The 26,235-nt window shown below is 42.3% G+C and overlaps 2 protein-coding genes across 9 annotated transcripts in view; both read left to right on the plus strand.

Annotated features, from left to right (window-relative positions):
* On the plus strand, positions 1-26,235 carry KLHL24 (kelch like family member 24). 2 transcript variants are annotated; one of them, XM_035334804.1, is made up of 8 exons: positions 1-122; positions 8,062-8,175; positions 11,713-12,700; positions 17,688-17,872; positions 18,875-18,993; positions 20,013-20,201; positions 20,628-20,816; positions 21,964-26,235. In XM_035334804.1, the coding sequence occupies exons 3-8, from the start codon at positions 11,781-11,783 to the stop codon at positions 22,162-22,164; spliced, it is 1,803 nt and encodes a 600-aa protein (XP_035190695.1). In that variant the 5' UTR covers positions 1-122; positions 8,062-8,175; positions 11,713-11,780; the 3' UTR covers positions 22,165-26,235. The 2 variants fall into 2 exon arrangements, with proteins under 2 accessions (XP_035190695.1, XP_035190694.1); XM_035334803.1 differs by lacking the exon at positions 1-122 and adding an exon at positions 6,465-6,573.
* The window catches only part of YEATS2 (YEATS domain containing 2), a 71,294-nt gene continuing 52,169 nt past the window's right edge, over positions 7,111-26,235 (plus strand). For all 7 annotated transcript variants that reach the window (XR_004753263.1, XR_004753264.1, XR_004753262.1 and 4 more), the window contains exon 1: positions 7,111-7,125. The gene's annotated coding sequence lies outside the window, so the exon portion shown is untranslated. The remainder of the gene's footprint in view (positions 7,126-26,235) is intronic.

Raw genomic sequence — 26,235 nt, forward strand, 5'->3', positions numbered from 1 at the left:
GGCTGCGTTAAGTGTCACCGAGCTTCGGGGAGGGAGCCGAGGTGTGCCCGGCTGCGCGTGGATTTTGGAGGTATGGCACTGGAGAAAGAGGAGAGCAAATCATCAGAGGCTTGAGAAAGCAGGTAACTTCTAAACGTTTGTCACTTCTAATTTTAGAATTTTAACCATAGAAATGCTACTTTTATTTTTCTGCCAATTGATATATATATATATATTTTAATGTAGTTTTCACATTAAAAAGAAAATGGAGAATTTTCATCACGCATTTTCCATTTCCTTGATACCAGTCCCAGGGAAAGACAGAAGAGCTTCAAAATTTCATACTCTTGTCAGTGTGCTTCAGTGTGAGAAAAAAAAAAAAAGGATATTAATAGGTTTATTTTAGGAAAAAAATACAAAAATAATGTAAATATAACAAGTATCTAGAGAAATGAGATGTATTTGCCTTTTTATTGCTTCCTGTCTACAGTAATGACCTGTTCCTTGTTTCACTTCTCCTCTCCTTTTAAAATTACAAAATACTGTCTCATATATAAAAATTTTAATAAAAAAGGCTAAGAAAACCTGTCATACTCTATGCAGTACTTCACGTATTTCATTGTTCCTTCAAGATTCAGTACTGGATTGATGTATACTAGAAAAGTTTAATAGCTGTCCGTGGCATGTGAAAAGAATCTGTTTATTATCAGAAGCTCACCACCTGACCAATCTTATTTTTACAATCGTTTCTGTCTAATGATACTGCTTATGAATAGATGCGTAGGGAAGGCTTAGGATCAAAGAGTAAACCACAGATTTCACAATGTTTCCTTGGCAAAACAACATGTTGATTTGGCTACTGCACTGGAATCTCCAGACCTTCATTAAGGGTGTTTTTCCTGGGATTACATGGGCTGCCCTCTTCTTTTTTGCCTTCCGAAGACAAACCTTTGTCCAGGACCAGCGATCAGCAGTTGTTGCAGGCTGGCTTAGCACTTTGAGCAGAGCTGAGCTGTCTTAGAGAAGCACACAGCTCTTTTCTTTAGAGCTATTTCAGGTCCGGGAGCAGTCCCATTTTAGGCCTCAGAGCAGGTCTCAAAGCCTTGTTTACGAAGGAGTCGGTGACCGGGGCATTGATCCGGGCTGGGATTTTGTGTGCCCTTCCAAAGCAGCTGCATCCACACAGCAGCTGTTTCCACATCGCTCCCTGTCCACTCATGCCCAGGGCAGCCTCTGCTTTCAGACAAGGGACACGGGCTGGGAGTTCAGGCTGGTTAGTCCCACCAGTAATTTCTGGAGAACAGGGGGCTTTTTTCTGTGCTGCTCTGCTGGAGGCAGTAAGCCTGGGATTTAAGAACAAACTTGTCGGTTGTCCTTCTGGTATCTGTCTTTTGAGAGTCAAGTCCTGTCACTCATCTTGGAGAAACACTGCTTGGCATGGCAATGCTGTTAATGGAGAAAAAGGCAGCTGCACGTGCGGTACAAAGGTGCCAGTCAGCAAGCCTGGCTGCAAGGAGAGGAGGGAAAACTCACGGAGCACCTGCAGAACTAACTCTTCCCGGATTAACTTTACCTTTTGAAGTCTTGTTAAGGACCAAAGTGAAGGGGTAGCCAAAACTGTAAGGTGGCAAAGGCCATGTGGAGGTTTGCCCCAGCATCACCGCTGTGCGGAACCTCTCAGCATGCGGGGTGGCTGCTCCTGCAGCTGGCAGCTTGTGACCCATGGCCACAGCTAGGTCCATGCTGACCAGTGGGTAAACAGGTATGGTCCTCACCCTGCTGCCAGAGGTGTACCAGAAGGAGCTGGTGGCATGGATCTGGAGATGCTACCAACTGGTAGCCTTGCAAGTCTGAGATTCCCAAACTGGGGACAGAGTGGCACGCCCACATCAGTTCAAAGTCTTGTTTTCTTGAAACCTACCTTATAGAAAACCTGATATTCTGCTTTACCAGCAGACAAAGCTTTTCAGTCATTTGAACTGGAGAAAGGATTTATTTAACTTGAGAAATGCCTGAAGGTCTTATAGATGAAGAGGTGCAATGCTCCTGCCTATTAATTGGTCCCAGCATTGCCAGATGGTTTGAGGAGAGAGCTATTAAGTGTGGCTGAAGGGCAGAGCTGGAGCTGTGCAGTGCTCTGCCGCAGTGTGGCACAAAACGAAGGCTTGTGGTGTAGGAATCAATGAAAAAATACTATTGCCCTTAATGCAAACATGAAGGAGCTGTGGTTGGGCTTGTGGTTACGGGGCTGGGTGGGAACATTTTCTCTGCTGCTCAGGGAACTGTTTTTGCAGGTACCTCGCTCACTCTTGTGCTAGGTTAGTGACTGCGGGTGTTGGCTCTCTGCCATTCTGCAAGACCAGCTCCCTTCAAGTCTTCGCCTGTGTGGCTAATGAGAGCTCCAACAACTTTTGTTTCTTTGCCTCTTTTTTCTCCCTGAAGAGAAGATCCAGACAAACACTGGCAGATCCTGTCCCTGTCTCGCTGGGTTAGGCACTGTTTTCATGTTCTCTTGGTACTGTAAGGGCCATAAAAAGGAAATAATTCTGTGTTTATAGCAGCGGTGATGCAACACTCGTTCTTCTCAGCTTTGGAATTCCACTCCCAGTCTTCTCCCATGCTTGGGAGATGGGAGATACTGGGTGGAAAAGTAGACACTTCCCCTCTGCATGGGAGGACTATTCCCATGGGCCTTGTTTTGAGGCTCGTGCAGTGGCGAAAGGCTGCTGGGATGAGCAGGAAGAGCAGGATTTGCATGGGCTTGGAGCCTGGGCTGGCCAGCAAGGACTGGCATGCACAGGGGGGTGCACAGTGCTGATCGCAGGGCTGAATCGGTAAAAGTGTCGCCGATGCTTTGCCAAGTGACTCTTGTCCTTCATTGCGGTACGTGCTGCCTGTAGGCCCTTCTCTGCTGCATTCAGGCAGGTGCTGAGCATGTGGGTGGTGGGACTGCGCCCCAGCCCCAAGAGACGCATGTGGCCCTGGAGGATGTCCCATTCTGCTCCTTGGGACACAGCCTGCGCTCATCCTGACACTTCGGCAGAAGATGGCATTACCCGGTGCAGCTGCCATTTTAAACAGGTGATGGGAGGAGGAGAGGCTGACAGGGAGCGGTCTTGGAAAGTCTCCTTCCACCCTGAAATGCAGGTACCTGCTGGTTATCCACAGCAGGCTAACGCAAGTCAGTGGGACCCACAGAACCCACAGAGCTTTTGGCAATAATATAATTATTGCCATATTTATATAATTTGGGAAATAATTTAGCAAGGTTTGTTGTATTCCCTGTACTTCTTTGAGAGAGGTCTTTTATCACAGGAAGAGACTTTGCGGTACCCTTATCCTCATCGAAATCTAGCCTCTCTTTCAATGTTATTTCCATACACCTCTTCATTTTCACATACTGCAACTTAGTCAGCCCTTTTTCCTGGCATACTCAAAAAGTAAATTCCTCAACAGTTACTGAACTCACTCACAAATTGCTGTTAATGTCACCTTTCCTTTTGCTCAGTGCTGACTGTCTGTAATCTTGCTGAACGGCTGCTCTTGCTACTTCTGGGTTTTGTGCCAGCACAAGGACATACAGTGATGTCGTCACTTCACACATCTTTCTTTTCAAAGCTTTCTGTCCACTAAAACTACTAGCAACATGAGAAGCTATTCTTCTGGAGCTGAGAGGTGTTTGCATCGTTGTGTTGCACAGCTCTTCGTGACACTCTGGCCTTCGCTTAGTCAGGGTCAGTCATTAGCCTGCCCGCGTTCTCTACCTTCAACTCTAACGTCTCTTTTCACTCTCTTCTTGCTCTGATACAATCCCTGTGTTGCGTTGAGGCTTGTTGTCTCTGTTGCTCTCTGTTCTCCCTGCTGAGTGATCAGTGCAAGGGGTTTGGTGTTCAGTTGTCACCTTACTGCATGTTCTCCTCCAGCTTCCTGCACTCAGCTCTCAGTTGCTGAGGCTCACCTTCCTCCCCTCCTTCCTTCAGCTCAGGGCCCTTCCTTGGACTGTTTAGGGTAGGTGTCCATTAGCAGTCAATAGCTACTAAAATAAATCATGGATTGTCCTTGGGTTTTGTTTTCTGTGTGTACTAACTACCTGAAGACCACTGGGGTTTGCTTAATTTTAGAAAAGCCCGATAAGGAGTTAGGACGCTCCCCACAACAGAGGAAAATTCTCAGGACCATACTGGCACAGGACTTCTTAAAATAGTTAACGTCTTCATCCGGAGGAATGCACTGACCCGTTTAGGTGGCGCACTGACTGCATTGTTGAAATGTGTGTGAAAAGTGCCTGACGGCGGTGGTATTCAAATACAACACCACCAGAAAAACACATGAACAGCACTGGCTGTGTGCCAGAATGTTCAAGTAGGCTTCTAATTTTAGTTTAGAGCTTTCCAATGGCCAGCTGTAGATACATCAAAATCTCCAAAATCCCTGACCTCCTCTGAAAATATTGGCCTAAATGCTTTACAAGTAATTTACATTGTTAAAAAAGTATTAACAAAGCTTTATAGAAATGAGTAATCTTTAATAATTGGCTTCAGCTTCTCACGCTGCACACAACTGCTTATTTTGAGAGAAATGCTCAGCGCAGCTTGAAAAACAACAACCAATGCCCCTGCTAGCAGAGGAATGAAGACCAATAGGATGTCATAGCAACTCAGCTATCCCTAATTTCAGTGACGTTGGCTTTCAGAACTGGAAGTGCCTGGATGTGACTGGATGCATACATGTGCACATTATGAAACAATTGATTGCTCAATGAGTATTTTTAATTAATATTTTCATTTTAAATGCCCCATTTACCCTCTTCACACAAGGTATTTTTGCCACGTGCAGCTTTGATTGGAGTAAACACACTTCCTTCAGATAGCTCCTTCAAGCCGACTCATTGATATCTTTTTTTTTTCCTTCCCATGACTCATCCTTTAATCCCTCTTCTGTTTTCTGAAGTGATCTGTACACAGTCGTAGCAACCCCAGGAGTTAAGAATCAGAGGACTGGGGCAGACAAAAGGATGTATCAGGTAAAAAGTTCTGTGTTACACAGAAATATTCTTCTTAGTCCATGTACTTTTTGGACCTAATGTCTTTGTAATAAATAACGCTTCAGGTTACTAATTCCTCTATCTTCAGTAGGTAAAATAAGTTATTGTAATGCAGATGTACTAAACAAGGTGAACTGTCTGTTGATTTTGTTTGCTGTTTACATAGTTTGGGGTCGTTCTTGCAGGAAATGAGAAAATTGACTGAACAGTCTCACAATTAAACGTGCTAAGCAGTTCTGAGTTTTAGCGCAGCAGGAAAATGGTTGAAGGCTTCATTTTTTTAAATGTCTTATTGAAAAAGATTAACATGCCAGAACTGATTGACATCTTCAGTCTATTTTTAGAAACTTAGCTTCTTAATTAGGGATTTAAAATCTGCTTTGCAAAGATGCAATTTGCCTAACTAGGGGCAAAAGTGGAGCTTATGCAGCCTACGAAAACCTGAGGCTGGTTTGCTCCAGTGCGGATTGACCTGGGAGGCCCAAGCACGTTCTGCTCCTCCAGGTGATTTCTCCAGTGGAGGAGCTCTGTCAGGCACTGCCAAGAGCACAACACGGCGTGCACTCCCGGCGGAGGGTGAAGGGAGGAACTGGCAGGGCTGGCCTGCGGTCAGAAGACTGTGGGTTCACTGGAGGGTAAAGGTACATTATGCTTGTGATTGATACCCAGAATTTAGGAGAGCGAAGAACGTGGCACCTAATTTCTTCCTTTCTCTCAGCAAGAAGTGGCCATACGGAGAGGGCATCCTTCTAGGAAGCAAAACACAGCGTTACCTGCCTGCAGCAGCTCCACAGGGTTGCGTAAGGCTCATTTGGTGCCCGGTAATGAACTTAATTTAAGCATGCACGTCCCTGCCCTCGCCTTCTTACTCTGCACTGCGGACTCGCAAGTTTGCTTATGCTAAAGGGCAGAGCAAAAATAAATTTCCATACTCCCAGGCATGTTCCATCAGCCTGTGCTGGAGCGCGGGCCGCTGTCCAAATAGTTTGGCTATGAAGTGAGTTTGGGCTACGGGACAGGCTCCGACCTGCCCTTGAAATGGCACGACGATGACACCGGGGTCCTGCTTTTCTGCTTGCAGCCTCCGGCCACGGCCGCACGCCCTCACACAGCCCTGGCCGCTGTGCGGTGGGCCGAGAGGAGGGCAGCAGCTGGCGAGGGGCTGTGTCCCTGGGGAACGTGAAATACAGGTGGGGCACAGCTGGGGCTCGGGCAAGGACCCTCCTTGGCACTTGTGTACGAGGGATGCCAGGGGGACCCAGGGGGCCCTGCCCAGGGCCTGCGGGGCGGCTGGGGCCGGGCGCGGTGGCCGTGCCGTGTCGGCCCCCCCCTCCCCCCACGGGACTACAGCTCCCAGGGCCGCCGGCGGGTCACGTGGTGCCGCCCGCCGGTCACGTGCCCCGCCAGCCCCTTTGTTTTGAGCGGCGCTGGCAGCGCGACCGGCGGCGGCGGGGAGAGGCCCGCACTGTACCGAGTCTCACGGCAGCAGCGGCACCAGCAGCAGCGGCACCGCGGGGCACAGCGCGGCCCGACCCGGCCCCTGCTCGGCTGTGAGTGCGGCGCGGGGGGCGGTTGGCGGTGCCGGGCTCCCGCTGGCTGAGGGGCGGCCATCGGGCGCAGCGCTCGCGGAGGCGGAGGGCGGCGCGGCCCGGCCCGGCCCGGCCCGTTAGGCGCGGGGCGGGGGCGCCACGGCTTCGCGGCGATGGAGGGGCCGGCGGGAGAACCGATGCCGGGCCGTGCCGGATGCCGTGTGTGGGGGGTTGTTCCGACCCCCGCGCGGAGCGGGCGGCGGGGCCTGGCCGGCGGAGCGTGGGGCCGAGCGGGGCCGATGCTCCCCGGTGCCCCCCGGTGCCCGCGGCCACTCCGCCGCTTCCGTCTCCCCGCGCCCCCCGGACGGCAGGGGTGGAGGGGGGGGAAGAGCCCCCGCGGACGTTGATTGGGCAGGCGGGCGGGGGGAGGCGGGGCCGCGGCGCGGGGCTGGCCGCGGATTGGTCGGGGCGCGGGGGGGCCGTCGCTAGGGCGGCCCGGGGTGAAGGTGAGCTGGAGGGCGCGCGTGCGCGCGGCGGCGGGGGGCGAGGGGAGCGGGCGGCGGCGGCGCGCGCGCGCGTGAGTACGGGGGGGGGGGGGGCGGGGGGGGCCGCCATTTTGTGCTCGGGTCGGCGCCGACCGTGAGGGGAGGGGGGGCGGCGGCGGCTTCGGGCTGTGGCGCTGGCGGCGTGCCCCTCGTTTACCCCTTTCGTTTACCGAAAGGTTACCTAAAATCTGCACCGGATAAAGGTGTTCTTACCTTGTTGCTTCTTTTTTTTTTTTTTTTTTTTTTTGCATGTGCGTGTGGTATTTTTTGGACTTAATTAATCATAGTCTCATGTCCGAATCAGTTCCTGTTTTTGCGCGATGATTTTTGAGGACACTTAGACTTTTTATGTGTCATGACCTTGTTTATTACTGAATCTTGGTATTCAGAATATTTTTTACCCATAGTGCTGACTTACATTGTAGTAGAAGACTTGAGTGTCATCCAAACACTAAATTTATCCTGCAAAACAATAACTAATGATAATAAATGAGTCCCTCAGAACCAGTATCTTTCTTTATATATATCACAGAGAAGGAAAAGGAAATGCTGTGTTTGCTGGAGGGAAAGCTTATGCTTTTTTCTATTTTTTTCAAGAACTCTGAGCACACGCTGTGGGTTTAGCTAGCGTGTTGCAGTTGGTGACAGTTACTGACTGGTGTCTGTGGTATCCGTACGTCTGAGATAAGGCACGCTTGCAGGTCGTGTTGTTTTGTTGTTTGAAGTTATCAGCCAGACCTGCACTGGAGTTACTGGGATTCGGGATGGAGAGGGTAGAAAACTTCATTTTTTGACTTCAGTTGTGTTACCTCAGGGGAGCTGTTAAAAATATCACGCCAGGTCGCGGCAGATGTGATGCTCCGTGCCTGAGCTGCTGCAGGGCAGTGCTGGGGCCCAGGGATGGTCTTTGCCCTTCCCTGGGGCAGCTGCATGTGTCCAGCACCTCCTTTTTCTCCCTGAACAGATGGTCGCTGGTCCTGCCATGCCACACAAGTGCCAGCGTTGACGTGAGAGAGCGGCGGGTGCCGGTACTGGGTGGAAGCCACCTCCCCTGGCAGCAGCAGAGGCTCAGCTTCAGGTACTCTGAAACTGCACCCTTAGGGTGAGCTTTGAGGGTGAGCTCAGGCACGCCTGCTGGTGAGCTGTTTGCGAGCAGCCTCGCCTCTGTGCAGGCTGCACGTTTATCCAGTTTCTCTCCGTCAGTTCTGCTTGTGAGCCGAGCTGGCTCTGCGATGAAAAACAAAACAAAATCACCCAGCACGTGGTTAGCTGTTGACAGAGCTGTGGAGGAAAGGGGAGGGATAAAAAACATGGGGGTGTTGCTGTGGAGGCAGGATGAGTTCAGAGTAACAAAGTAATTTGTACAGGAACAGTTTACTGATACAAGGTGTCAAGGCAAACATTCTGTCTACCTGATTTACTGACCTCTGAATGACAGCTATCCTCAGGTTATTTCTGAGGAACCTCTTCTGTAGGCAAGCCCACAAACAATGTAGACTGTAAGGAAATAGAGGAACTTGATCTTCAGTAAACCCAGCTTAGTCCAGAGATGTGTGTGCAGGTAATATTCATGTAAGAGCCATGTCTGTATTGTTAAAGCATTTTTAAAACCTGTTGATGTAAGTGTAATTATTTTTTCCTTTCCATTTCTTTTGAACAAATAGTATCTTTTGATTGGTTGAAGGTCCTTTCTTGGTGCCCCTTACTCAGACAAGCAGTCCAATGCATTCTGTGTTTTTTTTTTTTATATGTCTTGTAATAATTCCCAATAGCTGCATTTAGGGATTATTTTTTTCTGCTTTGTCTAAACTTACTGTAGAGATCTCAGTGTGAAAGTCGCCCAAGAAATGCTATATAATGCAGAGTCTGCAGGCATGTGTAGTTATCTTTGTATACACTGAAGATGCAGTCAGGTATATCTTCTTGCAAATTCCCCCCCCCCCTCTTTGTGTGTTAGACAGCTCAGCATCAGGCACAGATTCCCCTCTGCTCTGCCAGCTATGAGACTGAAAGATGGGGCAGGCAGCTGGAAGTAGTGGCATTTTAAGACTGCCAGAGCAAGATTTGCAAGAAGACTTAACTGTAGGCATGTCTGATGGAGCTGAACATGTGGTAGTGTTATTGATACTCTTACATAATTACTTAGTTTAAACAAATCGACATAAGTAATTGACTAGGTAGAAATTGAATCCTTGTATATTCAAAAACAGTTCTTTCTGCAGTGGAGTTTAATTCTCTTTCCATTCTGGTCTCTTATCTGTGATGACATGGTATTTATCCCCGGCTTAGTTTTTGCTCCATGCATTTTTCAGTCTTCCATTTCTTTAATCCATTATGGCATTTAAAAACAAACAAAAAAAACAGAACCACCATCATTTGCTGATCAATTTTGTCTTGCTCCAAGTTCCCAGCATAAAGATGATGTTGCTTCTTCGAGTAAGCAGTCTTCACCCAGAGGCTTTATTTCCATTTGTTAGTGATTTTGTTATACGGTCCTTTTAAGACTTTTAACTGCTCAAATAATGAGATTGATTTTTTTTGAACACGTTTTTTTGCCCTCTCATGCAATATGCCAGTGTCTTGTTTCTGATTCCAAGCTAGCTTTGCTTTGGAAAAGCTCCATTAACTTCAGTGACATTCTGGCTTAAAACTGTGACACCAGAATCAAGCCTTTAGTGTTTGTTTTCATAGGTATATTTCCCTTTTCTGCTGCTGCTGCTTTGTTTCTGCCCGCTTTCTCACTCTGAGTAGCGTGGAGTTAACTGCAGATCAAGCCCCGGGTAAGGGTTAGGGTGTTAACAACACAGCTGCTGAGAGGGTGGCTGCAGCAGTGGTGGTTGTTGTTCTTGGTTTTTATGTGGCCTGCGTCATTACGGGGTAGAACAGTTGTGAAATATCTTGGATAGAGTATCTGTTGCAGATCAGGCTGTGGAATTACGCCTTGTTAACTGATTGCCTCAGAGAGATTTTACTAGATATGCTCATCACAACAGTGTTTTTCAGACAGTGAAGTGACACTTGATCTCATTTTAATTCAAGTTAAAGGAAGTGTTTTGTAGAACAAATGAGCCGTACCAAGAATCTGCCTTGTAAATACGTGTGAGAAATTCTTTATGGAAGATGAGAGTTCAGAAACACCTTTTCTCAACAAGTAGATGTATAACAAGTATTCTTGGTCTTTATAAAGATGGTATCTTTTAAAGGTGCTGTGTTTATTTAAAAGAAGTTTTTTTGTAAGGAACAATGCCTTTTTTTTTGTATTCTATATTAAGCGATGATGCAGCCAGATTCGGATTGGGTAATTGCAGCTCTAAAGACACTGGCATGTCAGGAAATGAAAATTGAGTTAGGTGCTAATGTTTACTGGCTGTAAGTGGGGAATGAGGGAAACTGAGCATAATCTCTTAGATTATTTAGGGAATAAATATTTCTGTAAGTTGTAAAATAATTCAGTATCTGTCTTTCTAGACTTGAAAGTAAGTGCATTTGGAGTGGCATCTTTGTCAGCCCTATGTGGGCGTTCTGCCCAGCTTCTTGCTGCCTCAGTATATTTTGGTGGGTAGTCATCGAGTTCATTTTAAAGTTCAGGAGCGGCGAAGAGCCCTGTTGCTGCTAGATTGGTTGATCATGTTATGTCTAACATGCAGTATCTGCAAAATCAGCTGCGTTTTCTTTACCTGAAAACTTTAGATTTGGCATTTACCAACATAGTATTTTCGCAACTTCAGTGCTCTGATAGTACTACTGCGTGTTTGTGTGCCGGGGGAAGTTGTACACTATGCACTTGAAAGTGAGCAGAAATGTTGCTAGTAATCTTTTGCTAGTAGTACTTTGGAAAACAGAAAATCTGCTTTTACTTAGTAGATAGCCCTTGGTCCCAAGTTTCAGTATTTTTATGCAAGTACATTTAATCATTTCTCCATTCTGTTTTGCACATTAAATTAGTGGTTTACACTCATAACAGATAGTATCTTATCAGATACAGTCTATTAACTAACTTCTAGGTGCAGGGAACAAAAAAGTGAAAACAGTTTTTACCGTCCAAGTTCTTCACTGAGATAACTGAAGGTTGTTACACTAGTATTAAGGCTGTATTATGATCAATATAAATCACTTCTTTATTTTCATTATTATCTCACTTGAATTTTTATATTCCAAGTTCCATTCTTTTTTTTCACCTTTTGATAGTGTTAAATAGAGGCTCCAGCTGAAATGAGGATTACACTGAAAAAATGAGAGAAGCCCAAGCTCTGAATCTTTATCCAGGAAAGCCCTTGGTTTCTGTCAGTAAAGTGATTTGCCAAAGCTGCAGCCTCACTTGATTTATCTTGAACACTAAGGCAATGCCTGTGGTGCTGGGACAGACAGAATTTGTCATCAGTAATGCCTATGCATAAAATACGTGTAGTACATAAGGTATGGTTTGTATTTAACACATAACAGATGATGCTGCATTGCCCTGCACAAGGTCATTTGCCCTGTAATACTCTGTCACCTCTCGAAAAGGTCAAAACTTGTGCCAATTATTAGAGTGACCAAACAAGTGTCTTGTCTAATTAATGTGATAAAATGAAAAATATGCCAAACTGAATACTGAAGTGTTTTAATTTTTCAGACCGTAGCACTGCAAAGGAGAAACTCAGACAACTTTTCTCAATGACTCTATAGCCAACTAATGTAACAATGGTACTAATATTGGGACGCAGACTGAATAGAGAGGATAGTGGGATACGAGATTCCCCTGCAACCAAGCGGAAGGTTTTTGAAATGGACCCAAAATCGTTGTCAGGCCCTGAGTTTTTTGACTTCTCCTCGGGATCATCACATGCTGAAAGCATTCTCCAGATCTTCAATGAATTCCGAGACAGCCGGTTGTTCACAGATGTCATTATCTGTGTGGAAGGACGGGAGTTTCCCTGCCATCGGGCGGTTCTCTCAGCCTGCAGCAGCTACTTCAGAGCTATGTTTTGCAATGATCATAGAGAAAGCAGGGAGATGTTGGTGGAGATCAATGGCATTTTAGCTGAAGCTATGGATTGCTTTTTACAGTATGTGTACACTGGCAAGGTGAAAATTACCACAGAGAATGTGCAGTATCTCTTTGAAACGTCAAGCCTCTTTCAGATTAGTGTTTTACGTGATGCCTGTGCCAAGTTCCTGGAGGAGCAGCTGGATCCCTGTAACTGCCTGGGAATCCAGCGCTTTGCAGATACGCACTCTCTCAAGACACTGTTCACCAAGTGCAGGAATTTTGCGCTGCAGACATTTGAAGACGTGTCCCAGCATGAAGAGTTCCTTGAACTGGGGAAAGATGAGCTTATTGATTACATTTGCAGTGATGAACTGGTGATCACTAAGGAAGAGATGGTGTTTGAAGCTGTCATGCGCTGGGTGTACCGGGCAGTTGAGTTGCGAAGACCAGTGTTGCATGAGCTTCTGACACACGTCAGGCTCCCATTGCTACACCCAAACTACTTTGTTCAGACTGTAGAGGTGGACCAGCTGATTCAGAACTCACCTGAGTGCTATCAGCTGCTGCATGAAGCCAGGCGGTACCATATCCTTGGAAATGAGATGATGTCTCCCAGGACTAGGCCACGCAGGTGAGGAAATAATGTTTTTTTTTGACTTCTTCCTGTAATAGGAGGACACGGTTTGATGTACAGATGTTTGGTATGCACTCCCAGAACAAAAATATTTTTCAGACAATTTTATTTTCTGTTCTGGAGCACTACAGTTACACCTGTGTACTTCCCCACAACACATGAAGCCCACACATGTCTACAACATAGAAATAAAGGAGTTTTTTGCATAGATCATTCCGTTGCTATGGAGTAAATGACCGCTCAGGTAAGTTAAGCTATTTGACCTTGTAAGTAAAATATTTTCTGAAGGTTAATGTTTGCTGGATGTGATCTTAAGTTATTTCATACAGTGGTAGCATCCTGAAAACAGCTTACTATGCTGTAGCAAGTAAACAATTCCATTTCCCAACCTTCTTTCTTTTTATAACAATTAAGCGCACAGTATCCTATAAAGGATATGGATGAGGATATGTATATAGAAGCACGTCGCACAAATGGAGCAGTATAAAAAAATTGCAGTAGACAACAGAACAACAGGTTCTTAACTATAAAGAAACTGTATCTTTCATTTTTAAAGAATTACAAAACAGTTCCTGAAATACTTCATACTTATTCCATGACATTTCAATAATCCAGTATTACTGCTCCTTAATAATGTCACAAAAATGCAAATGGTGGCTGAATTTGCAAGAGGAAGACCATACCTGGCATTTAGGGTCAGTGATGGTTAAGATCCTCCCCCTGCCCCACAGAGAACTTTCCCAGTAAAAGTTTTACCTCTGCGTGGTAGTTGACATGACAGTTTGTTAACTCCAGCTGATTTTAACTGCAGTTTTAAAATCATGTGCTGTACTGAGGCGATGCAACGATCTAGTCTGGACAAACAGTTCGATTGTGTTAGGAGTTACTCCTCTTTGTTTATTCTTATTCTTAGTCATACGTGGCTGCTGTGCAGTGACTGTGCAGGAAACCTTAATTTTTTTGGCATGTGTTACAGGCCTTCCTATAGGGGGAAAAAAAACATTTGGAAACCATTTGTCCCATTAGTGGCTTTCCAGTCTTGAATCCTGCTGTGAGAGAAGAAATTCCTCTTAAACTCCTTGCAGCCCTGCTGTCTGGCTTTCAAAGCTGTACAGTGCCATGGAGGGTCTGGAGGCTTTTGGTTTACTGCAGGTTGGAAACTGGTGAATACAGGTTTCAGAAGTCTTCCCTGAGCTTGGACCCGAGGGGGGGAGGCTTGGTGATCTGAGAGCTTAGACCAAAGACCTTATTTTGTGAATTGGAGAGGGAGCTGCATCTCGTGGTACTTGGTGTGGTGTTTGTAAGTTTATTACTCACTTTGATAAACAACAAAGTACCTTTGCTTAGACCCAAAACCCTTCTCAGAGTGCATGGTATATACATACGTACCTGGGGTTCTGAATAGATGCACCATGGCATTCCCATTTGTAAATTAAATTCCATATCTAATACAGGTGATTTTGGGATGGGTGTCCATGTTTTTACTGCTGGACTTAATAAACCACGCTGAATTTGAGTAGGCAGGAATGAGAGAAGTAATTTACAAAGAGAAACTGGCTGGCCTCCCAGCAGAAATTTTTTCCCCTTTTCTATGTTACATTCATGAAATAGTTCTTTGTCATTTGTTTCTGTTGCCTATTTGTTTCTGTTGCCTATAGCAAAAAGATCTTGTTGTAAAACAGTTCCCAGGTCCCACTTTGCTGATGTTCTCATCACACCTTTTCTGGGTGTTTTTGGGGTTTTAGGGAGGAAAGGACACCGGGAAGGTTTTTTCTTTCTTGACTTGCTCTAAATACTTTTTAACATATGAACCCTTTCTAAAATGAAACCACAGGATCAGAAGCTTCCAAACCAATGCTTTTACTGAAACTTAGAGAAATTGTGATCCCTTGTATGGGTATATATGCAATTATGGTTAAAGTGCGTTCTATTCATTTCTTTTCGGAGAGCAGTGTAGATTGCATTTTTGGTTAACTCTTTTTTAAGCTACTAAAGAGTTAACCTGAAGTAAACAAGTTTAAAATACGGGGTAACCTGCTCACTCTTTTAATGTTGTATGCCACTAGACACAAGGTCTTTCTGAAGTTCTTTTCAGTTACATTTATGCAATGACAGTGACCTCTTGAGGTTGTCTCACTCCTTTTAAGTCTTTCTTGTCCCCTGCTGGCTGTGCTGTACAGCAAATCTCCAAGCCAAGACGAAGCAGTGAGCAACAATGATTTTCCATATACAAAACAAAGCAGGCTCTTCTGCATGGCTCAAATTATCTTTGGATTTTCACATACCTGTGAGTTCTTTAATCACACAGCTCCTTTAAAGCTGTCTGATGGCGTGAATGTTCACTTTAACAGGTTAGGTGTTACTACATCTATACATCTTAACACATTCTTTTTGGCTGCTTTTAGAAAAGTTTTAATGTAATTGCTTATTTTTTTTCTCCAAGAAGGTGACTTTATTTCACTTTACAATTGTCATCCCATTTGCTACACAAGTGAATTAACAGGAGAAAATGTAGTAACTTAAAAGCCTTGTAACTTATCTCCTGAGCTTAAAATGTTGTTGAATGGAATCTCTTTGAATTACTGAAGGTTCTTCAGTCCAGCTAACGCAGTGATGGTTGGCATTGTCGTCTAGGCTAAAAGTCTGCATACAGCTCAGGCCCCCCTTGGAAATCTCTTTTGTGATGTCCTGGGTTATATTCTGTTACCTGTCTTCCACTCTTCCATTATCTGGCCTCTAAGTAACCACAGGGTCTCTTTGGGAATCTAAGTGCCTGATATAGCTCACCTCTGGTACTCTGCTCTCACTGTTACCTTTGAGTGCTTGTACTGCTGCCTGAGATCCTGTCTTCTCTGGGAATGACAGCTTCTAATCTCCCTTCATATATACGTTTAGTTTTTTTCTGGAATTAGATGTTGCATGTATGTTCTTTGTGTTTATTTCCCCCCCCCCCCCCCCCCCCATGTTTTTTTTTAATTGGTGTGTCCTCTGTCATCTACTAAAGGCTTTTGAACTAACTTTAAAACCTCTACAGTACAAGACTACTTCAAGAAGTAACAGAAAAAAATTACTTCTTAACTGAAGTAATTATATGGTTATGTAGGAAATAAAATTTTTAAAAAACACTACTTTTCCTGCGGAATTAGAATATTCTACTGAACTAATATTTCCTTTAAAGAGCAAAACTCTCATTGCAATTCATAAAGAGCCCTATCCAGTCAAAGTTTTTTCATTTAACTTTAAAATAAAGATTGACAGTCCAGCACAGTAAGCTTTTCATCAAGTCAAAGCCTTGGTTCTAGTCTAAAAAGTAATCAATGAACAAACATCTGTGTATGCAGTTAGTTGATATGTTTGGGCTTGTCTGTAGGTAAATTATGAGACAAGTATCTTGCTCTTGAGAAAGCTCTTTTCTCTTTCTGGGTAATACTTTGGTGGCACAGAAAGTTCCCGTCTTACTCTTTGAGAGATTCTTTTCAGAGTCGTTCCTCTTAAAAACAGTAACTGTAAATACATAGAAACCAGGAACCTGTGTCACCTCAAAGCTGAGCAGCTGAACACAGTTTCTTCTGATTAGTTCAGGTGTGTAAGCGTGCTTCCTCTGTTACAGATCTTTACTGCATAATCTTATTGTGCATTTTCATTTATTATTGTCTTTGTGTAAAATATTGGGAGAAGAAAGTTAAACATAATTTACGATGTGTGGTGACAAGGAAAATAGGAGCTAGTTTTGTTCCTGGTGCTTCAAAATGGGGGAAATGTGATCAGGTTGTATAAGCTAGTATGTGTATAAGTTCACGTATTAGGAAGTTAGGATACTGATCATGAGACTTATCTCAAATACAATCAAAGGGCAATTTTTTTGAGAGGACTTCAGTCCTCAGCAATGGTACAAATGAGGTCTCTATTCATTTGGAGATCAAAGTTAAAAGAGCGCAGGACAACAAAAAGGCTTGCTAAAAATCAAGTCCGTGTTGCATTGCTGTACTTAGGTTAGTAGACAACAGTCCTTGAAATAACTATCAGTGCAGAAGTCTTTTTTTTTAAAAAAAAAGTGGATTTTGAGAAATGCTAATAAGTTATGGGTTTTAACAATTAAATTGAGTCATAATTTGATGTGTATGTATAAGATGGCTGGCACATTCAAATGTGGATTAAAATACGAGTTTCTATTACTGTGAACATGGAATATGTATAATGCAGAAGGATCAGGCTAGTAGGAAAAAAAGAGCATGAAAGAGAACTTAAAAGCTTATTTATACTGCAGACTGTCTAATGCTAAACTTCTCGCCAAGTTCTAGTGCTCATTTTAGGGGTGAATTTTTGTTTTAGCATTCCTTAATGTCTCAGTCTGTCACTACGCTTATTTCTGTATTTGTGGTACCTTTTTTAAACTGCATTCTTTCTAGGATTTTTTTCTCTCCTCTTTATTTTGGTGACTCTTCCTAGAGAAGGAAGAAAACTGAAGGCAATAACCTAAACATTTAAGAGGTGTTTTAAATTGTGTAATACTTGAACAATGTGAAGCGCTATAAATTTCATAACATTTGATGGGAACGGGGACTGGTTTCAATGTGAAGAATAGATAATTACAGTTCTGCAACAGATTGCTCACCTAATTGTCTAAGACCTCAAACATTTTTCTGATATCTCTATGCACCCAAAGTCTGTTAGACTATGGGCTTTCTGTATTTTTAATTCCTGTGATTTATTTTTTTACTAGACTGCTGTGCAGTGTGACTCCATGTGTGCAAAAAAAAAAAGGTCTGTGTGGTAACATCTCATTATGAGACAAGAGGAAGCAATGAAAACCTGTCACTGATTTTTTTTTGGGGGGGAGGGTTGGAGGAGAGGGATGGTATAGGAGCAAATAGTAAGCTTTCTGGTTATTACTTTTTAAGCAGTTTTTGTAGACAGTGCTGTTTAGCTTTCATGTTCTAATAAATAACTTTAACATCTTAGTTTTCTGTTTTTGCTTTTTTAGATCAACTGGTTATTCAGAGGTGATAGTTGTTGTTGGAGGCTGTGAACGAGTTGGAGGGTTTAACCTGCCATATACCGAGTGCTACGATCCTGTAACAGGAGAGTGGAAGTCACTGGCTAAACTTCCAGAGTTTACCAAGTCTGAGTATGCAGTGTGTGCTCTACGGAACGATATTCTTGTTTCAGGTGAATAGTCCTTCTGACCCTTTGGACTTCTAGCACCTGAGTTGGGGATATATATATGCCAGCCTTTTATGGCAAAATGAGCAATGTGTTTTAAGACACCTCTCATTCAGCCTTTTAGGAAGGGTAGATATTATGGTACAGCTGCTAACTTAGATACTAAGTACCATATGTTAGTTTAACCAAAGAATCCGTCTCCCGTTGTCTTTTGAGCAAAACTTAAACAAAGAAGGTGGATGCATGGATCAATTAGAGGGTAAGATCTAAGAATGTGTCATAAGGCACAAACCCTTAAGATAACTGTTTTGAGTGTTTCATCCAGGTAGTGATACTGAAGGAAATCTGGGAAAAAAGCCATTAGATTATTTTTTGAGATTGGAATGCATTTAAGTGTGATATCAGGATGTTATGGTTCACAGAAGTTAAATCATAGTATCATTCCGGTTGGAAAAGACCTCTAGAGCATCGAGTCCAGCCTTTAACCTAGTACTGACAAGTCCACCACTAAGCCATACTATTAAGTTCTACATCTACGTGTTTCTTGAAGACCTCCAGGGATGGTGACCAACCACTTCCCTGGGCAGCCTATTCCAGTGCTGCACAGCCTTTTCAGTAAAGAAATTTCTCCTAATACCTGACCTAAACCTCCCCTGGTGCAACCTGAGGTCATTTCCCCTCAGCTTATCACTTGGTGCTTGGGAGAAGAGCTCAATCCCCACCTCACTACAACTTCTTTTAAGGTAATTGTAAAATGCAGTAAGATCTCCCTGGGCTGCCTTTCTCCAAGCTAAACAACCCCAGCTCCCTCAGCCACTCCTCATAAAATAACTTACTGTACCTTTTATTTTTTTAAATCCACTGAAACTGACTTTTCCAATCAAGTATAAAGATCTTTATAACTGAAACAGGATATAATTTCATTACGCACTGTGGAGGGGCATGTTGGGAGTTGACCTTTCTCATTCAAGCATGAATTTATTCAGATTGACGTATTTGTTTTTAAAGGTGGAAGAATCAATAGTCGGGATGTTTGGATTTATAACTCTCAGCTTAACATTTGGATCAGAGTTGCCTCCTTAAATAAAGGCAGATGGCGTCATAAAATGGCTGTGCTTCTTGGTAAAGTAAGAGAAGTATATTTATTTCTTTAGCTGTGATATTCCATGTATGTAAGAAAAGAGTGGAGAAAAACATACACATATTTAGTTTTACCTTGTTGCACGCCCTATCAAATCATTTCATATTTTCAAATAAAATAATGTTTTAAATAACCATACTCTTGATCAGTCAGATACTAGCCATGGATATGAAAATCATGTTAACTTGTCAACGGTTCTTCTGTGATTTTTTTCATTGAACTGTCTGATCTCGAAGAAACAACTTCTTTGCAGGCAAAGATGTATCAGGATTTGTCTGTTTCAAAAGTGCTTTCAAAGTTTGTTTGTGTAGTTATTAAAAGCAGTTCTGCTTTCTGTTATCCACTTCTGTGCTCTTTTACTTACTATTTTATATTAAAGTTAAATATATTACTATGAGAAAATAGAAATTTTTGCTGTATTTTAAAGGCATATATGCCTTAACGTAAAAGCAACTGAATCCATTAATGAAACTTAAGGAAGGTGTGTGTGATACCCCTGGGAGTAGTTTTTTTAGAAATGAAACAAGTGGAGGAAAGAAGGTAGGCACAAATAATGATGAACTCTGCTGTTTAAATACGAGAGAAGCAACAGGAAAGAAAGAAGGTTTATGAACCAAGAAGGAATATTATTGTAAGCGGGAGGGGGGGGGAGAAAAGCAAAGATAGGTGCAGGTGGGCTGTTGCTGAATGTAATCTTTAACAAGTGAAATGCGGAGAAATGCCTTCTCTTACAAGTGCCATTCAAATAGCAAGCTTCTGTGTTTTATTATAATTCTATGCTTTGGATGTCTGTTTGCAATATTCTTCCATGTGTGACTGAATGGAAACTCTCCTGGGAGCTTTTAACTATTATAAAGAATATGGCCTACAAATAATTATTTTTATAATAGTACTCCTTCACAAATCTAACAAATCAGGATTTCTGCAGCATTAAATTAATTGAATATTTAAATGTAATAACTAATCTAAAAATGAAATGATGATACTTTTCACCACTTTGCATAGGTATATGTTGTTGGAGGATATGATGGGCAAAACCGCCTCAGCAGCGTGGAGTGTTACGATTCATTTTCCAATCGATGGACAGAGGTGGCTCCCCTTAAAGAAGCTGTGAGCTCTCCAGCAGTCACCAGCTGCGTTGGCAAACTGTTTGTGATCGGGGGTGGTCCTGATGACAACACGTGCTCTGACAAGGTTGGTTAACTGGGGTTGTATCTTCTATCCGCAGTAAAGGGAAATGCTGTTTTAAAAATACATTGTGCTGAGATCTGTTTTAATCAGCTTGAGTGGAGGATGGAATTACAGTACAAGATGTAGTAGAAACCATTAACTAGTATGCTGTTACTTGTCTCATTAGTGTGCTATTACTTGGTCTCTGTTGTGAGTACTGTCCCTGGCTTCACGCATTAAGTGAGCTGTGTGAATGCTTAAATCAAAGTGTTAGGAAAATGGTGTTAAATATAGTGCATATAAAGACATTGTTGATATATGGACCTAAATTAATACTGACTTCATTCTCTTGGTGGGTTATTGATTCTCTGCCCTTGTTATAATCTCTGTGGGTCTGCCATGTTATAACTTCAATTAGACTTCTAATACCACATGCCTGTTTGTTTTCAGGTTCAGTCTTACGATCCTGATACTAATTCTTGGTTGCTCCGTGCAACTATCCCTATTGCGAAAAGGTGCATTACAGCTGTGTCTCTAAACAATCTGATCTATGTTGCTGGTGGCCTTACCAAGGCAATATACTGCTATGATCCGGTTGAGGACTACTGGATACATGTTCAGAATACATTCAGCAGACAGGTAATAAACACTGAAAGGTTGTAGATGCCTGAAAAGTATTTTTTTACATGAATATATTCGTCAGGAAATGAGTAGAGACTTGTTTAGCCCTGGCAAAATTGCATCTCTGATTCTACTTCATCTATGTAATTCAAAACCTCACAGAAGAGTTTCTAAACCAGTAGTATTTCATCTGAGTGTCAGTTAGCCAGCCCAATCCTTGTTTGAGAGCAGTTACTGTTGGATGGCAGTATAACCCAGTATAACAGTATGATGGATAACATTTAAGTGTCTAGAAATTGATATCTGTCAAGCTCTATTACATTTTTTTTAAATTTAGATTGAGAATAGTAATTTCCCTTCAGTTGATTAAAGCCTTTCAATGCAACAAAAAGCATTGAAGGATGTGCTTACAGTGTGGAAAAAATACTGTTTAGCATGAAGTATCTGACTTAAGCAGTGAGAGCTGTATCACTTCAATTTATGGAATACTTAGCAGCACTTAAAAAAAAGTTTCCCCTCAGTAGTACAATGTGTGTGTTGATTTGACTTTTCACTATGTGCTTTAATATCTACCAGTCATCTCCTCTGCTGTTGCTACCTTGACAAAGATGTTTTTTTCTTTCCCTCTCTTCTTCATGTTTTCTGCTCAGTTCTCTATCTTACTATTCTTCCATGCCTAGTTTTAAGGAAAAAATAAAACTCTTAACTTTATTTTCTCAAATAAGACAGTGTTGTCACTTCTTATTCATTCTTTCTTAGTTATGTTTTCATCCTATCCCATGTTTATATACCTCTTTTATCTGTCACTCCTCCAAGGTGCTTGTTCTTCTTTTTTTTTTTTTTTTTTTGTATTAATAGTAGCTGCTGTGGTCCCTTTTCTGAAAACCTTGTTATCTTTTCCCTTTCCTTATCTCAGGTATTTAAAGCCACATAAAGTGAAGGCTTGGACCTGAAATAGCCCTTTTTGTAGGATTCTGTTGCTGCTTTCTCCAACTGCTGAGCTTTCTGCTCTTCTTTTTTTTTTTTTAGAAGGAAATAACATAAACAGTCTGTTTACAAATGGTAGTTGTAATGCTGTCCTTCTACTGGAGTAGACATGCAGGAATTGAGATCTTTTTTTTTTTTTTTTCAATAATCATGTATTCACTTGTATATTTTGAAACAGGAGAATTGTGGCATGTCTGTGTGTAATGGAAAAATCTATATCCTTGGTGGAAGACGAGAAAATGGTGAAGCCACAGACACTATTCTTTGCTATGATCCTGCAACAGGCATTATCACAGGAGTAGCAGCTATGCCCAGGCCAGTATCATATCACGGCTGTGTGACGATCCATAGATATAATGAAAAAGGCTTTAAACTGTAATTATTTTTTTCTTGGGGGGGAGGAGGAAATGGCAGGATTGAATCCAGTGGTCTGCTGCAAGGTAGGCTTCTAAATCCTGAAGTGCGAAAATGCCCTTTCCTTACCTATGTGTTATGAAAATTGTATCCTGTGCCTTTAAAAAAAAAAAAAAAAGCAGGGGGTTAATTTAAATTAAAAACAAAACTAGTCTACAAATCTGTGTAGTTACTAGGGTATGTTGTACTAGGAATCAGAAAGGTTGCCCTATGTGTGTTATGTAGTTAAAATCATGGAAGCTTTGTGGGGAGTGCCTTCACAAGTACTAGTGCCTGTGTCCTAAGAAGTGATACCTACAAGGTTTCAGGTTCTGCTAATTGAAAAAATATGTAGCAAATTTCAAAGAAGCATCTAGTAATAATTACAGTTAAGAAAAAGCTTGTCTAATTACAATACATATGCAAAGTATTCTTACAAGGAGATTATTTGGCTTAACCAAATAGATTTTATTTAAGATCATGCATGATTTGGGATTTAAAAAAAAAAAGGGGGGGGGAGGCAGTGGCATGATTTAAGCTACATAGGACAAATATTAGAATACTTGAGAAATGTTTTTCTCTGAAAGAGAACAGTGACATCTTGGTGGTTTTGTGAGCCCCCGCAACATACAGTGCTGATTGCATACCTTAACACTATGGACCTTATTCATAGTGTTACTAAATGCTTGTCAGAAGTACAAGGCTACATGACATGGAAAACTAGTGACTACTGGGGTGCAGGTATGCATCTGTGAAGCAGATTTGGAATTCCGGTTTTTAACTTCCTGAATAATATGACTGAAGCCTGAAAGTTGCTGGGTGTGTTCTCTGCTCAATGTGAAGCATCTCTAAACTACTCAAGGAATAAAGGAAAAAACTCTGAATTCTACCACTTTTCTGAACTGCATTATAAATTACCTGGTAGAAGAGGTAGGAACTCAGGTTGTACCCTACAGCATACAAACTGGTCTTCCAGATCCGTCATCTGCAGAGATGGTGGAGTTACTCACAAAGTATTTTTTGGCCTTTCTTCAGACAATCACTCTAGCTCAATTCGACTACTGTGTAAGCTGCTTGGCCACAAATGGAAGAGGTTCTGGAAAGGTCCCTTATGTCATTAGAAAAAGAGCTGTGGAGCTGACCACGTAGCCATATGAGGGTAACTCCCACACAACATGTTTGGCTAATTTTGAAGCCTAGAAAGTGCCTATATTTCAACCCATATTTTTTGTAGTAAAGGTATTTCTTTAATCTTTAAAGTCCTCCTTATATTTGTGTACTATGTCTCATAGTTCCAGTTATACAACTGAGGCACGAGTTATTGAAAACTGAAATAGCACTTGAGAGTTGGAAAATGTATAGTACTTTCTATGTACCAGTTTGCTATTAATCACCAAAAACCTCAGGAACTCCCTTTCAAAGGAATTCTGAGGACAGCAGCCAGTAGGGAAATTGGTCAGTGCCAGGGCAGCGAAAAACATAAGGCTCCTGCGGAGGCACCCTGGCCTCAGGGTTCTGGTCTACATGCTTGCTCAGGAGGGTGAAAACAAGCACCATCTCTGGAACGTCGTTTGTTCCACTGGACTCTCTTCACCATCTGTTTTCCCAGAGTATTTCTTCATGAGATGGAAATTCTGACCCTCAGTGAAGCTATGCCAAATTGGGAGTCATCGTTTTCAGTAACATATGGTCGTGACTTTTAAAGAGCACTGGGAGCTGCACTTTGTGATGCATTAACTTGTAACCTCAGGAAAGGACAAAAATAACAGTTTTGGGCTGAATACCAAACACTGCTTTGTATATGTTAAGAATATTGATAAAATACAAATCTCTGCATATCAGTGATGTAATTAGGAAATGGGTCCCTGAGAACACATTCACAATGCCCTAAATAGGAAGCCATTTGGTAACATAAGACTTAAATTTAATCCTTTTCTAAGTTTGTTGTGCCTGCTTGCCAAATGTTACTTTGAAAAGGTTATTTCAGTACCTGTGAATAAGGTCCATTGATAGCAATTGTAGTTGCCCAATTAATGATGTTGTATACTAACGCTGTATAGTTTGTGCTATTGTTGTAAATGACAATGTAAAAAATGATAGGAGCACTTCATTAGAAATGCAGTTTGAAAAATATTCTCCCTTCCTTTGATTTCCTTCTTGTTTGTGTTAAGATGTGTGATGTTGATTGTCATGCTAAACTGTTTTTAAACATCCTTGATTTAGTGTCATCTATGTATAGGTATCTTTTAACCTGATTATAATACTGCACTATGTAAATACTGCTTTTTCTGGTTTTGAAAATACAGCTATAAACTGAAATTTCTTAATTATGTACTGTTACCTATTTTTGAAAATGAAAGCGTTTAATGAACCAGTAAATGCAGAAATGTAAGGAGAAATTTTCCTCTACAGCTACAGTTCTTGAACCTGTACTCAGTGTTGAACAGTTAGGCGTGGAGTATTGCTAAAAGGGCAGTTACTCATGCTATGGTTTCCTCAAAACAAACAAACAAGTTCTTTGGTTTGAGTCTGTGAGTAATTTTCACTTACAACCTGCTCTGTTTAGAACAGTATTTTTAGATGTACTAGAATTGAACAACTCAACTTGGGTTTAATGAAAATGTACAGTTTTCCTAGAAGGATGCTTTATTCAGGAAGCTGCTTTCCTGAGACACCTGTTCTCTGATGCATTTCATTTAGGTGTAGATGGATTCAAAGATTAAAACGCTGACTTTTCTAGCTGATTAGTTTGCGGTTGAGCAGTAAGCTGTGTTGTTTGCATGTTTTGTTGTTTTTCCTCTCAGCCAGGAGAGAAAAGTTCAGATGTCTTCTAGTATAATCTAGACTTTCATCATGCATGGTAACAGGTTGGCAACACCAAAGCAGGGCCACCTGCTTAACCATGCACAGGAAGAGGGGATTAGGTGTCTCCAAAGTCACACCTAGAACAAAATTCAAGAATTGTCTAGTATCTCACTCCACTAAACAGATAAATGTTTTATGTTTCACTCTTAAAAAAAGAAACTAGAGTGAATGTTTTCCTTCTCCATTTTGCTATCCACTACTTCCTGCTGAAACTTACTGAGACGTCCTTCTCTTCTTAGCAGTATGATCTTAACTGAGAAGAAAGGTGATCTTGCCTTAGGGCCTGACTTTAAGGAGGCTCTATATAGTATATAGAAAGCTTGAGTATTGTGTTGCAGTGTAGCCCATGGCCGCCTGCTTTTGGGCAGCCACTGCATCCCTTCATCTCTCAGTTGTCAAGCATACAATGCTGCCTGATAATCATTTGGCTTAGCTGTAGGCTCCCCTCTTAGCACTGCCTAAAAAGGCCTAACTTGTGGCATCTCTTCCATTTGTACTGCTAGACAGTTAATTTTACAGCATGAGTCTCATGTACATTTTGTTGATTAAGCTCTGTGCTTTCCAGGCTGTAGCAGCAAGAACCTACAATTGTCCTTGTTTGTTTTTTAATTAATTACCCATGCAATTCTCATCAAAGGCTGCTCATTTCATGGATATCTTTAATGCAAATGATGCTGATATGGGCCTTTATGATAATTCATTCAAGCTTTATTAATGAAGTTTTTACCACTGCAAGACTCAGAGGCTGCTGACGCAGGACCTGGAGGGGTACTGGAGGTGCACCTTGACAGGCTCACAGAGGAAGCCTGATGGTCACCTGTGCTTGAGAGCAGGGGCACCGCTGGCTGCTCCAGCTTCTTCCTCAAATAGCTGAACTCACTACCCTATCTTAGATGAGTGCTCAACTTATTCTGTGTCTGTTTTATTTGAGGGACAAGAGAAAGCAGTCTCACTTGTGCTTTCAGTTTCCCTCCCAAGCAAGCCACAGGGGTGTGCTGGAGCTGCGCCTTGTAGAGGGTAGGTAGAGCTGTGAACTTAACCTCCAGAGAGACCACAGAGAAGTTTTGGGGGGGGATGACAGCAGGAGGAAACAAGGGATTGTGCATTTTCTGGGTTTGCTAAACCAAGACGTTTGGGATGTTCAGCTTGCAATTCCAGATGCTGAAACTTGTTTGATTAAAAAAAAAAAAAA

Source organism: Oxyura jamaicensis, chromosome 9 (assembly GCF_011077185.1).
Source record: "Oxyura jamaicensis isolate SHBP4307 breed ruddy duck chromosome 9, BPBGC_Ojam_1.0, whole genome shotgun sequence".
Taxonomy (NCBI): Eukaryota; Metazoa; Chordata; class Aves; order Anseriformes; family Anatidae; genus Oxyura; species Oxyura jamaicensis.

Excerpts from the sequence above, each read along its gene's own strand:
- KLHL24 (XM_035334804.1), top strand. The coding sequence starts at position 11,781 with ATGGTACTAATATTGGGACGCAGACTGAATAGAGAGGATAGTGGGATA. Across the intron at positions 12,701-17,687 it reads CCCAGGACTAGGCCACGCAG|ATCAACTGGTTATTCAGAGG; the intron begins GTGAGGAAATAA and ends TTGCTTTTTTAG. Across the intron at positions 17,873-18,874 it reads GAACGATATTCTTGTTTCAG|GTGGAAGAATCAATAGTCGG; the intron begins GTGAATAGTCCT and ends TTGTTTTTAAAG.